Source organism: Fusarium solani (genome assembly GCF_023522795.1).
Source record: "Fusarium solani strain SB1 chromosome Unknown bctg00000014, whole genome shotgun sequence".
Lineage (NCBI taxonomy): Eukaryota > Fungi > Ascomycota > Sordariomycetes > Hypocreales > Nectriaceae > Fusarium > Fusarium solani.
In genome coordinates, this window is record NW_027072141.1 from 1,057,172 (window position 1) to 1,072,238 (window position 15,067).

The 15,067-nt window shown below is 23.6% G+C and overlaps 2 protein-coding genes across 2 annotated transcripts; both read right to left on the minus strand.

The window, feature by feature from the left end:
* Window positions 1-1,497: 1,497 nt before the first annotated feature.
* On the minus strand, window positions 1,498-2,379 carry MRS44_017809 (uncharacterized protein; the record flags this gene model as incomplete). Its single annotated transcript, XM_065615703.1, has 1 exon — window positions 1,498-2,379. One exon carries the CDS (start codon window positions 2,377-2,379, stop codon window positions 1,498-1,500), a length of 882 nt encoding a protein of 293 aa, XP_065471775.1.
* An 8,808-nt stretch (window positions 2,380-11,187) lies between these two features.
* On the minus strand, window positions 11,188-12,843 carry MRS44_017810 (uncharacterized protein; the record flags this gene model as incomplete). Its single annotated transcript, XM_065615704.1, has 1 exon — window positions 11,188-12,843. One exon carries the CDS (start codon window positions 12,841-12,843, stop codon window positions 11,188-11,190), a length of 1,656 nt encoding a protein of 551 aa, XP_065471776.1.
* Between the last annotated feature and the right edge of the window lie 2,224 nt (window positions 12,844-15,067).

Sequence of the window (15,067 nt, forward strand, 5' to 3'; positions counted from 1 at the left end):
ATAGCTTTTTTATTCCTTAAGGGAGGATAAGAGGCTAGCCTTATGCCTCTTTCTCGCCTTTTTTTCTTCTTCTTCTTTACATCTTCTTAATCTCTCGCCTACTTACTCCCCTCTTATATAGTGCTTTTATCTCGCCCTTTTCTTTTCTTCCTTTTCAAGCCTCTTCTTTATATATTATGTCCGCTGCGGCTAGCACCGGGGGCCTTCCTCTGCCGCTCCCTCTTCTATGTTATATTAATTTTAATCTTAAATACCTTTTTAAGCTTATAATAATTATTTTATTTACAATTATATTTTTTAAAAAAGCTAATTATACTAAAATTATACATATTATTTGATTAAATATTATATTTTATAAGTATATTTATGATAAGCTAAAATTAATTATACATTATAATTAGATTTTTATACTTAGCTTTTTAGTAATTATATTTTTAAAAGAAATATATCTTAAGGTCTAAATATTACTTAATAAAATGTAGAGCTTAATATATATTAATTAATAATATATTATAATTAATCAGTAATTAATTAGTTATATCTTTAATACTATATAATCAAGGGGGAAATCCTTATAAATCTAAAGTAAAAATAAAATAAATAAAGATCTCTTTTCTAAACTAACTAATTTATATAATTATATAGTAATATTATATTAAGTCTAAATGCTATTTTAGTAGTAATATAAGGTATTATAATCAACGTAATAAAGCCTGATAATTAGTTAGAGCTTTAACCTTAGGTTATTTTAAAGTGCCTAAAGTATAAGAAGTAATTTAGCCTCATAACTAATAAATAATATATTAAATATTAAGGGATTAATTAATTAAATACAAAAGATATAAATTAAGGGGTTTTCAATATATTTATTAATCTAGTAACGTACATGATAAGCGAGTGGACCAGACAAGCGGGTGGACCAAAAATCTCAACCTTTGAGATAGAAATCACCATAAAAACACAACAAATCATCCAATTAATTAAAACTAATCGCTATACTCTTCCCCAGACATGACGACAACTATCTGGCAGGTTCTTGTATTATGACCTGTCTTGCCGCATGTTCCACAACGCCTTTCCTTCACTCGTGCCGACCCTCCTTGACCACCACTTCTCGACGATTCGGCCACCGCCTGCGCATTAACCTCCTTCTGGCCAACTGCTTCCCTACCTTCCTCTAGAGTCATCGTCCCTCTTTTCTGTAGGCGGGTCCTTTTTGCCCTCCGCCGCCGGCTTAGTGTCTCATTCGCCTGTCGAAGGTCTTGGATCTCAGACCTTATCAATGTCATCTCATGCATGACCGCCTTTGTTCCCTTAGAAAGAGACTTCAATGCTTCAAGAATTGACGCTGGGGAGCTACTTTGATGCCTTCTTATTCGTCTTTCAAGGTATTTAGACTGAGATTCAGCCTCGAGGACAGTCTTTGGGGTCTTTGAAACCCAAGGGTTGGGGTGGCTAGCCTCCTCCTCGAAAGGCGTTGGAGTCCGCACCTGCACATCAAGCTTTGAGACCACACTTTCTGGATAAAGAGGAACAAGCCCGGTTCCCTCTAAAACCTGCCTTGATATTTGCCTCCGTCATCGTGGCTTGAAATGCGGCGTAAAAGGCCATGAAGAACTCGGTCTTGGAAACGTGGGTTATAGAGCATCTAATCAGACGCTCTATTTCTCGACCATAAGCCTTCTTGAGTAGCCCAAAGCACCCGACGTCAAGTGGCTGAAGCAGATGAGATGAATGAGGCGGCATACAAAGCGTGATGATCTTGTTCTCGTTGCAATATTCCTCAAACTCGACTGAGTGGTGACTTTCGTGCCCATCGAGGATCAGAAGACGATAGCGACTATTCGATCGCTTGGCTGTGCACCGGTCAAAGTGCTTTAGCCACTCGAGACCAGTCTCGTTATCGGTCCAGCCATTTTGGGTCGTCGCAATAGCCCAATCGCCCGGAAGGCTGCTTTCTCGGTACCAATTGGCAAGGTGATATTGGCCTGCAACCACGATGAACGGCTGGATCGCCCAGCCTTCCGCATTGATGGCCTGAATGACTGTAACCCATTCCCGGTTTCCAGGCTGTACTGATTTCGGTCGTCCACGCCTTTCTGCGCCTGTAACAACCATTCCGCTTGCAATCATGCCCATCATAAAGCCAGTCTCGTCAAAGTTATAGATATCATCTAATCGGATGCCATACTTGGCGATTATGTTCTCCACAAGCCTAAACCAATTGCGAATAATAGTTGGATCTTCGCATTTGGCTCTCTGGTAGTCGTATTTACGAAAGAAACGCGTCTTGAGCTCTTTGTGTCGCTTGACGAAGTTAGAAGCCCAGCGCTTGCCGACAGGTGATGCGTCGCGGTCGGCGAGCAATCGGTTAGCCATTTCTTCAATACCACGCAGTCGCGGGGAAATCCTCGCGAATCTAGGTCGAGGATAAACCGAATAATAGCTTGCTCCTCTAGATCAGATAGTTTCCGTGACTTAGGTATAATATCGTATCGGGAAGAAATGCCATGGGTTCGGCGCCAGAGTGAGCCATAGGAGGCCTGGTAGATCTCAGCTGCACGATGGGGACCTAATTCTGGGTTATTTTGATAGGCCTGAAGTGCAAGAATGATATTTGCCTCTTTATTTGATTGAGACATGATTGATTGTTGAGAATCAATTGATCAAATAGAAATGTTGTAGGGTGAGGGATTTTTTGGTCCACCCGCTTGTCTGGTCCACTCGCTTATCATGTACGTTATATGTACTTATTAAGTATATTATAATTAATAAATTAAATTTTTTGTACTCTTAGAACTTTTACATAAATATTATTTCTTTATTATATATAATCTTAAGGAATATATTTAATTTTTTATAACGTACTCCACAAGCGAGTGTCCCATACAAGCGAGTGTCCCAGCTATACTGTGCACCTAACATCACTAAACCTTAAATCTCTAAAACTTATTATATAATTATTAAAAATCTTAAAAAATATTTCTAGCTATTTAACTAAAAAGAAAACTATATATTATTTTCTTTATAATTTTTAAAAAATCCCTTTATATAGAAATAGCTCTTTATGCAGTGCGAATAAGCTATTTTCTAATAACTTAGTAAGCCATTTTTCAAATAAATTTAGAAAAGTTATATTTTAATCTCTATTATATAACTATCTAGTTACTTAAGATATCAGCTGTTTTGAATACAGCTTAAATTATCTAGAATTTTTTAAAGTAATTTTAATATAAGGTATAAATAAATGCTAAGAAATTTCATTTTGGGACACTCGCTTGTATGGGACACTCGCTTGTGGAGCACGTTATATAAAAATATTATTTATTTAATTAATTAATGTTTAAAGTTACTCTTTATAAATCTAAGTTTTTTATTTGATATTTAAGAGTTTTAAAAGTAATTTAATCTTAATATTGTAAATCTTTTTGTAATTTTTTTTTTATATTTTATATTTCTTTATTATTTACCTTTTAATTAAATAATTTATATCCCTTAAAGCTATATAATATTATTTAATAATTTGTATTTTATTAATATTAACTATTGTTTTTTAATTCTTAATTTAATTAGTATAATGATATTAAGATATTATTTAATTCTAAATTATCTTATTGATTAACTTTAAGTTTAAAGAAAAACATTAATATGTATTTCAATAATATATTATTATCTGTATTATAAATCAATATATCTTAATTAATAAAATTAATAACTAAGGTAATAACTTACACATCATTTAATTAATATTAAAAAAATATAAAATTATCTCTAATTGAAGAATTAAATAATATCTTTATTAATAAAAGAAATAATATATTAAAAACAAAAAGAATTAAGATCTTATAAAAAGGTATTATATATATCTTTTATTAGATATATATATGACTAAGATATAATTAAATAATAGCTTAGTTAAGTATAATAATCTTATCTTAAAAAAAAAGGGTATAAAGGCCTATAATTATTAGGTTATAAGGTTTTATTAATTTTTAAGAAATAATATTTCTTTTCAAACTAATATTTATTAAAGCCTTAATAACTTAACCTTCTAGGTTATTAAATTATATAAAGCTTTAAAATAACTCTTATAATTAGATAATAGTCTTATCTTAATAAATAATTAAGAGATTAATAATATTAATTATTTAATTAATTAATCTTTTATTTTTTTATATTATGTTAATATTTATTCTATTAATTATATTTTTTTAATAAATTTGTATAATCTTAATTATTTTTATATTTATATATATATTAATAATAATAATATAATTATTAAGGTAAAAGTCTATTTTTATATTATTTATTCATTTAATTTATGGGTTATTATTAATAAAAATTATATTTATATTAGCTCTTTAATTTATAGCCTATTAATAAGATTTATTTTAATCTTAGTTTATAACTTAGATTATATCTATTTTATTAATCTTTTAATTAAATAATTTATATTTTTTTATATATATAAGCTATTAATTTAATATAAGTAATTTACTTATAATACTAATAACATCTTAATAATGATTTAGTATGTCGCTATTTACCTAGAAAATTAATATAAATATTATATTAAATACAATAAAAATGTTTTTAATTTAATATCTATTTCTTAATTCTTAAATAATTAATACTTATTTTATTAATACTTATTTTTCGTTTAATACTGAAAATATCTTATTTTTTTCTCTTAATAATGAAGGCTATTTTTCTTGTATATATAAATAACTTAATAAATTAAGTTACTTTTTATTCTTTTATAATCTTTTTAATATACACTCTTTTTTATATATATTAATAAATATAATAATTAAAATAAAGGCATAAGGTATTCCTACTTAATCATATGCTATAAGGGTTTTATTAATTAAAATAATATTAATACAGGTTATTAATAATAGATTTTAGCTACTTAAAATATTTTAATTTTTTTCTTATAACCTTTATTAAATAATTAATTAAATCCTTTAAGTGCCATATATTTAAATTAATAGAGACTTATAATACTATATATCTTATAAATAAAATTATTAATAAGAGTATTTTTAACTTAGGTTAATTATTATTTAAGTCTGAATATTTTATTTATTTTGCAAGTAAGTATATATTTAACTCTAAAAATTAATTTAATTAATTATCAATAAGTTTCTTCTTAATCTTAAATTATTTAAAAAGAAATATTAAATTAAATAATAATATAATATTATCTTAGTCTAATAAAATAATATTTATTAATAAGGTTATAATTAATAATATTATTATTTTTATTATAAATTAAACTGATATACATATTTAAGATCCTAGTAATTTAATTAAGTTACTTATTATATTATATTTATATATTATATTTATTATTATTATACCTTAAAACTTTACTTAAAATTAGGTTAATAAACTTTTTATTAAACCTTTATTTAGAATTTTATCGTATTTATTAAGAAACTTATAAATTAAGCTTCTTACTTATTAACTTTTTATTTAAACTTACTCTATAAAGTTAAAAATCTCTTATAAGTATATTTCTTATTACCATAAAGTAATAAGGAATATTAACTTTTTATAATACAAAGGGTAATTATTATTAATATACCTAATAAAGCTATTTAAAAATTACTTCTGATAATTAATAAAATCTTACTTATTAGGTATAAAAATAGCTTAAAGCCTAAATAAGTAATAATTAAAAATGACTAAATTAACTCTTTAGAGGTCTAATAATAGCTATAAGGCTATAAAGAGCTCTAGTAATCTTATTAAGCGAATCTCTTTCAGGTAGTCTAACTTAGCTTTAAGTTTTTATCTTAATAAGGATAATATATTAGGGGGTAAGCTAATATAGTCTTATATTAATTTACTTCTAGGCTTAGGTTATTTTATAAGAGAATATACTTAATAATTTAAGTTATTATTTTATGCTATATTATTAATAATAATAGTAATTAGTTATTATTAAAATAGAAAGTAAATTACTTTTATTATTATTAATTAATAATATATTCTTAGTAAGATAAGGTTTATTATAATAAAATATTAAGTATAGAAATATCTATAAAATATATTTAATATTAAGTCTTATATTAGAAGGCATTAAGTATAATAACTTATTTATATATAAAATTCTATTTCTCTTATTAAGTTACCTTAATTTACCTTTAGGTTTATTATATAATTAAATAACTTTTTAATAAATATTTAAGAAGTAATTTCTTTTTATATAAAGCCTTATACGGAGCTATAAGTTGAGGGCAAGATATATTAAGCTATTTTAAGCTATTAGTTATTTTTCTTATATATAGATACAAGATTAAGGGTACGTTTTACCTTTAATTATTATTATCTTTATTAAAAGTTAAAGATAAAAAAAAGCTTTTTACCTTTTTTTCCTTAAGATAACCCTTAATATCAGTAATTCATTAATTACCTTTAATTTTTCAGAATATTTATTTTACTTAGAAATAAACAAGATCTCTTCTAGGGATCTTATAAAAAGAAACTAAGAGTTAATATTAGAATTTCAGCTATAGTTAATATATTTTATTTTTTTAAAAAATAAGTTAAATAAATAAAGGGTTTATTATGTTTTATAATAAGTATATAATTTATAATATAAGGCCATTTATCCCTATGAGAGCCTAACATATAATTACTTAATATTTAATTAATTAATTTTATATTTTTTTGTTTCTTAATTTATAGTCTTATTTTTTCTAAAAAATAAGTGCTTATTTATATTTTAGTTAGTATTTAATAAATCGTATAAATGTTTTAGGGTACTTAAGAATAATAGCCTTAAAGGGCTTACTTAAAATTTAAGGCTTTTTTGTCTTACTAAGAGGTATTAATATAATAAAGTTACCCTTTTTGTTTAAAGAATTTATTAATAAGGGAATATCATTAATTATGAGTTTACTAAACAATTTCTTTTTATACTTAAATATTAGGTGTATTAGTTTTTTTCATCAAGATTTTAACTCTCTGTCAAATATTTTAAAGCCTAATAGAATAACTTCTTTATTAATATAAACTAAAATATTTTCTTTGGTTTCCAAGTCTTATTATATATATATTAATAAATTAAATTGATAAGTATATATATAAAGGTTAAGTTAGTAATATGAGCTATAAATAAATTAGCCCCTTAAAAGAGAAGTATTACATTACTTAAGGTAATTAAAGAAATTAAAATTAAGTAATGATTTATCTTATTACTAATAATATTAAGAAGCTTTAATTTTATATATATATAGCCTCTTACATCTATATGGAGTTATTTCATAAATTTTATTTTATTAAAAAGAAATAATTTATAATAGCTTTATAATACTTCTTTTATAATTTTTATATTAAGCATATTTACTTTTACTTTTAATTTTATTAATAATTATAATTTAAAAAATGCCTTTAATTATTTTGATAGTATTATTATATATAATATCTTTAAGCCTCCTTCCTTAGGACTAAAAGTTAATATTTAATTATAAATTAAAATAATCTTATAAGTTTATTTTTTTTATTAATTTCTAAGGTATATAAATATTAAAATTTAATAAATATATTTATATTTAGTTTTATTAATTTTCTAAAAGTTCTAAAAAAATCAAATATAAATAAAAGGCTGTATTTTTAAGATTCTTTTTATAAAATTAAGGAAATTATGTAAATAATAAAGTAATAATGTTTTTTATTTATTATAAGGTATTGTTATGGAATAAACAAGACTTTTTTTTAATTAAATCTCTTGATTATTTAATAAAATATTAAAATAATAAAACACTTTTCTATCTTTATTTTAAATATATATTATAAAATATTTATTATATTAATTTAGATAAAATTAATAAAGAATTTTATTTTAAAAAGAGATTTATATTATTTCTTAAGGCTATTATTAAGTCTTATAGTAAAATAAGCCTTAACTTTCTTATAATAATTAATTAAATAATATAGAGATATTTTAATAAAGGATATATTTTAATTTTTTCTTAGAGATCTTACATTTATATTAAGTAATTACAATAATTTTCTGAAGTTTACTTTTATAAGTGTTTATAATATTATTTTAATTAATATATTAAAAAATATCCTTATAATATAGCTTAAATCTTACTATAAATATTAAAGACTTTTTATGTATAATTTTTTTATAAGATATTAAAAAGACTATATTTTTAAAATGATTTTATTAAAGCTTAATTTTATTTAACTTTAATTTAACTAATTATTAACTCTTTATTATATGAATATATATAAAGATTATTAAGTCTTAATAGTTTTATTTTTTTATAAAATTAAAACAAATAATTATTATTTATTATTGTAAATAAATAAAGATTTTTATTTTTATAGTATTAATTTTAAAGAGATATAAAAATTATAATAGGGGTAATTATCAAGCTTATTTTATTTTAAGTTTTTATAAATAAAGTCTCTTAATTATAAAATAAATAAATTACAATTATATAAGAAAAAATAAAACAGGCTTTATAATTTAATTAATTAATTTATAAAGAGGTAATAAGAAATAGAATAAGTCTTAGGTGTATTATTAAAAAGAAAGTAAAAAAGTATTATTTATAAAATAAATATAAAAGAAAGGCCCATTATTTAATTTCTATAATATTAAATAATTCTTTTAGTACTTATAAAGGTTAATTATAATTTATAACTTCACATATAAAGGCTATATAATCAAGTTATTCTTTTTAATATATCTCTTTACCTTATATATTTATATAATTTTTTATATGTTATTATTTTGTATTTTAATTTTTTGTATTTTATATCTTTTTTTATATTTTGTTACTAATTAATTTATTATATTAGTATTATTTTTAATTGACAATTTTATTCTTAAATAATAATGTCTTTTTTATTATCTAAGTTATTATTAAAACATAGGTTTTATATATTTATTTCTAAAAACGTATTTCTTTATAATAAAATACTTATAAGGGCTTTAAGAGTAACTTTAAAGAGATTAAGGATATTAAACATTTTATTAGTTAGTTTTAAATCTGGTTTATTTTTAATACTTTTTTTCTAATTAAATAATTAAATATATTTATAAATATATTAAGGTTTAGATTTATTTTTAGATTACTTTTAATATAAAAAAAGTATTTATTATACTTAAAGCTTATTTTTAATACTAACTTAGGTTCAAACTTAAAGATACTTGTAAAATTATTTTTTAGGTATTATACTACTATTAATAAAGTTATAAAAAAGCTAATTTTTTTAACCTTTAATTATTTCTTTTAATTTATATATATTTATATTAATTTTATTAATTTTTAGAATTAATTCTTTAAGTAATTAATTATATATCTAAAATATTAAATATCTTTAAAAATGACTTTCTTTAATTATTATGTTTTTATATTTTTATTATTAGTATTACTAATCCTATTTAATTGATAGTAACTAAAACAAAAAATAAATGTTTTAGTTTTTAAAATATATCTTAATAAAGGGTTTTTATAACTAAAAATATATTAATTATACTTAATATTAAAAGTCGTACAAGTAAAACTTCATAACTAAGTATTAGCTAAAATTTAATATTCAGAGTTTTTTTAATTAATTATTTTTACAGAAAAAAACTTTAATAAAATTTTTAGAGTCAATTAAAATTACTTAATTAAATTCATTGTTTTAACCTTATATATGTTATATATATATATATATTACCAAATAAATTTACAAATTAAAATTATTAATTTCTTAAAATTTATAAAAGTTTATTTTTAAGAAAAAAATTAATTCAAATAAATATTAAGAATTACTATACTATAATTAAATATAAATCTAAATAAATATACTAACTTATTTTTATTATATTTTTAATAATATAATTTAACTTTATATTTATAATTACTCTTAATACATTATTTACTTTAAATTTATTATTTATCTCTTTATTATTTACCCTTTGTATTATTAAAAATCATTAATATTTTTATTGATTAATAATTCCATAATAGATTATCTTAAATATTATAACTAATATTTCAATTATTTTTTACTATATCTTATTGTTCTTATTAACATCTTTTGTTTAATATCTTCTTAATTAATTATTTAATTAATTCTTTCTTGCATATTTCCTATTAGTTATATATTTTTTTATTACTCTTAGGAGTTTTATTTAATATTTTTAATATCTTAAGTGTTTTATTCTTATTTATTTCCGTTTTTTCTTAATTATTTTTATTTCTCCTAAATTTCTTTAATTAACTATTATAAATAAATTATATAATTTTATAGTTATTTAATATCTTAAGCTTATAATAATTCATATTATTTTAATACTTAAAGATATATAATCATCTATAGTATTTATATATTATTTTTATAGGTATATTACTTAACTATAATTTATTAAACCTTAATACTAAATTCTTAACCTTTAAACAAAAATTTCTTAATAAATTTTTTTATTTCTTTATAACCTTTACTTTAAATATATTAATCTTTTTTTTATATTATTATTATATTTATATTTTTCTTTTTAAAGATCTTAACCCTCGCGAGAATAAGGTCTTTAGCTGTAATAACTCAACCTTTTAGGTTATTAAGTTATATAAGAATTTAAGGTAGCTCTTACAATTAAATAATAGTCTTATTTTAATAAATAATTAAGATATTAATAATATTAATTATTTAATTAATTAATATTTTATTATTTTATATTATATTAGCCTTTATTTTAGTAATTGTACCTTCTTAAAAGAATTTCATTATCTTGTTTATTTTTTTATATCTATACTAACAGTAATGATATAATTACTAAGTTAGAGGTTTATTTTTATATTATTAGTTTAATTTATTTAAGAGTTATTATTAATAAAAATTATATTTATATTAGCGTTTTTATTAATAGCTTATTAATAAGATTTACCTTAGTTTTAGTTTTTTAACCTAGATCGTATTTATATTTTAAATCTTTTAATTAAATTATTTATATATTTTTTTATTTATATAAAATACTAATTTAATATAATTAATTAAATTAATATTATTAATAATATCTTAATACTCTCTTATTTTATTTTTTCTTAGTTATAAAAATAAAGTAAATAACGTACTTGATAAGCAAGCGCCGCAGTCAAGCAAGTGCCGCACTTTTTTTAACCCCCTCTAGAGTTATCGCGATAAAAATACCATAAACCATTTAATTAGTTAAAACTACTCACTATACTCTTCCCCAGACGTCTCAATCACTACCTGACACGTCCTTGCATTATGGCCGGGCTTGCCGCAGACACCACAACGCCGAATACCCGGTCGCGCCGACCTTCGTTGACTACCACTCCTCGACGATTCACCCACTACCTGCGCATCCACATCCATTTGATCAATTGCTTGCCTTCCTTCCTCTACTGTCATCACCCCTCTTTTCTGCAGTCTAGTCCTTTTTGCCCTCCGGCGCCGGCTTAATATCTCATTCGCCTCTCGAAGGTCTCTGACCTCAGCCGTCAATAAGGTAACCTGATGCATAACAGCCTTTGTCCCCTTTGTAAGAGACTGTAGAGCCTCTAAGATTGACTCTGGCGAGCTACTTTGATGCCTTCTGATCCGCCTTTCGAGGTATTCAGACTGAGATCCGGCCTCAATCACGGTCTTTGGGGTCCTTGAAGCCCAAGGGGTCGACGGTTTAGCTGCCTCCTTAACCGGCGTTGGCGTCCGTAGCTGAACATCAAGCTTCGAGACCACAGTTTCTGGGTCAAGAGGAACAAGGCCAGCTCCTTTAAAAGCCCCCTTGATATTTCTTTCCGTCATAGTGGCCTCGTGTGCGGCGTAGAAGGCCGGAAAGAACTCGGTCTTTGAAACGTGGGTTATAGAGCATCTGATCAGACGCTCTATTTCTTGACCATAAGCCTTCTTCAGCACGCTAAAGCACCCGACGTCAAGGGGCTGGAGCAAATGGGAGGAATGAGGTGGCATACAAAGCCGGATAATCTTCTTTTCCTCGCAATATCTCTCGAATTCGATGGAGTGGTGACTTTCGTGGCCATCGAGGATTAAGAGACGATAGCGACTATTTGATCGCTTGGCTGTACACCGGTCAAAGTGCTTTAGCCACTCTAGACCGGTCTCATTATCGGTCCAGCCATTTTGGGTCGTTGCAATAACCCAATCGCCCGGGAGGTTGCTTTCTCGGTACCAGTTGGCGAGGTGATATTGGCCCGCGCCAATGATAAACGGCTGGATCGCCTGGCCTTCCGCATTGATCGCTTGAATGACCGTAATCCATTCCCGGTTTCCAGGCTGCACTGATTTCGGCTTTGAACGCCTTTCTGAACCTGTGACGACCATTCCGCTTGCAATCATGCCCATAAGAAAGCCAGTCTCGTCAAAGTTATAGAGATCATCTGATCGGATGCCGTACTTCGCGATTGTATTCCCCACGAGCCTAAACCAGTTGCGGATAATTATTGGGTCTTCGCATTTAGCTCTCTGGTAGTCGTATTTACGAAAGAAACGCGTCTTGAGGTCTGGGTGCCGCTTAACGAAGTTATGAGCCCAACGCGTGCCAACTGGTGACGCGTCGCGGTCGGCAAGCAATTGATCAGCCATTTCTTTTACACCACGAAGCCTAGGGGGGAATCCTCGCGAATCCAGATCGAGAATGAAGTGAATAAGGATCTCTTCCTCTAGATCGGATAGCTTGCGCGATTTCTGGATGGTATCGCGTCGAGATTGGATGCCTTGCTGGCGGCGACGTAGTCGTCGCTCATCGACTGTATAGGTGCTTGCGGCGCGTCGGATGCTTAGTTTTGGGTTATTTTGAAGGGCCTGAAGGGCAAGAAGGGTTCTAGCTTCAATAGTAGTAGCTGACATATTGGGTTGTTGAGAATCAATTGATTAAATGAAAGGTTAGGTGTAAGGTAGAAAAGTGCGGCGCTTGCTTGACTGCGGCGCTTGCTTATCAAGTACGTTAGCGTATTGAATATAATAAAAATGTTTTCTATTTAATACTTATTTCTCAATTCTGAAATAATTAAGACTTATTTTTCCTTAAATATTTAAAAGTTCTTATTTTTTTTTTAATAAGGTAGCCTATTTTTCTTTTATAAGTAACCTTCTTAATAGGTTAGGCTATTTCTTATTCTTTTATAATATCTTTAATATAATATATATAATAAGTCTATATACTATCGAAGTATACATATTACTTTTCCCAGTTATACCTAACTTTTTACTTAATTAATTAATTTTCGTACTAATAAATATACTAGGTCTAAATTATAAAGCTAAAATCCTTTTTGCCCTTTAGGCCCTTGAAAATATTACTAAATTAAGCATCTAATATACTATAGATATATATACGGTTAATTATATAACCTTAGGTCACTAATAAAATAGCCTTTAATCTTAATATAATTAAATCCTAGTGTTATATTAATTATCTAATCTAGAAAAATAAATGATAATTTAATTTATTCTTAATTTAGATTTATAAGCATTCTTTTCTTAATTATATATTCTTAAAGAAACAATTAATTAATTACTTATTAATTGTAAGAAGTTAATTATTAATAAACACTAAGCGCTAAATTTTATTAGGTAATAAAAGAAATAAGGATATATTTCTTTTATAAATATAATAATTACTGCAGGCCTAAATTTAAAAATAGTTTTAATTTATAATACTTAATATTAAAAAGTATAATATTAAATTAAATAATATTTAAAACTTTAATAAAATTATCTATTTTATAAATATAATTGTAAGTAAAATAATTATTATGAGTTTAAAAAGGTATAATTACCTTAGATTAATATAGCTTAAAAGCTAAGACTAAATTATAATAATTTAAGTAATTAATATAAAAAACTAATTAATTTAGTTTTTTATTATAAATATAAGTTAATATTACTTTATTAATTAATAGTAAGAAAATAACCTCTTAGGTAATTAAGCTATTATAATAACTTAAACTAAGTAAATTAATAATATAATAAGCTTTAAATAATTTAAATAATATAATTAATATAAAATTAAGTAATTAATTAGTTGTTATTATTTTTGAATTTTTAATAAATATAAAAATTATTATTTTATTAATTTTAAGAAATATTATAAAAAAAATTAAATTGGTGTATTTCATATATGATCTTATTTATTTTATTTGTTTTAGCCTCTTAATATTAAATATTTTAACTTATTTGAAAAAGCTTATAATTAAGAAATAAAATGTTTAATTCAATATCTTATAACTTACATTTTAAAAATAAAATTCTTGTTAGCCTTTTCATTATTTATTAAATTATTATAATAAAATAAAATATTAAGTTAATTTTTAAAAGGACTAAGCTTATGTCTCTTAACTAAAAAAAATAAAGTCTTAAAGCTTAATATATAGGTATAGACTCTAATACTAATCAAAAAAGAGACTAAGCTCTTAAAGACCCTAAAGATAATACTTCCGGCTAGGTCTTAATTTAAATACCTTAAGAGAAAAATTAAAAGATATTAAAGTAACTCCTTAAAGTTAATTTTAAGGGCTCTTAACTCTTTAATTAAGAGAATATTAGATATATTATATAAGAATGCCTTAGTAAAGGCTAAATATAAGATCTTTAATAAGTAAATAAGGGACTAAGTTAATACTAAAAGGTAAAAAAAATATACTTATAGAGAAAAGCGATAATAATAATAAAAAATATAAAAAGATTAATTAATTAAATAAAATAAATGAAAGAAATAAAATAAATAAAAGAAATAAAAGAAACAAAAGAAATAAAAGAAATAACAGAAATAACAGAAATAACAGAAATAACAGAAATAACAGAAATAAATAAAATAAATAAAATAAATAAAATAAATAAAATAAATAAAATAAATAAAATAAATAAATAAATAAAATAAATAAAATAAATAAAATAAATAAAATAAATAAAATAAATAAAATAAATAAAATAAATAAAATAAATAAAATAAATAAAATAAATAAAATAAATAAAATAAATAAAATAAATAAAATAAATAAAATAAATAAAATAAATAAAATAAATAAAATAAATAAAATAAATAAAATAAATAAAATAAATAAATAAAATA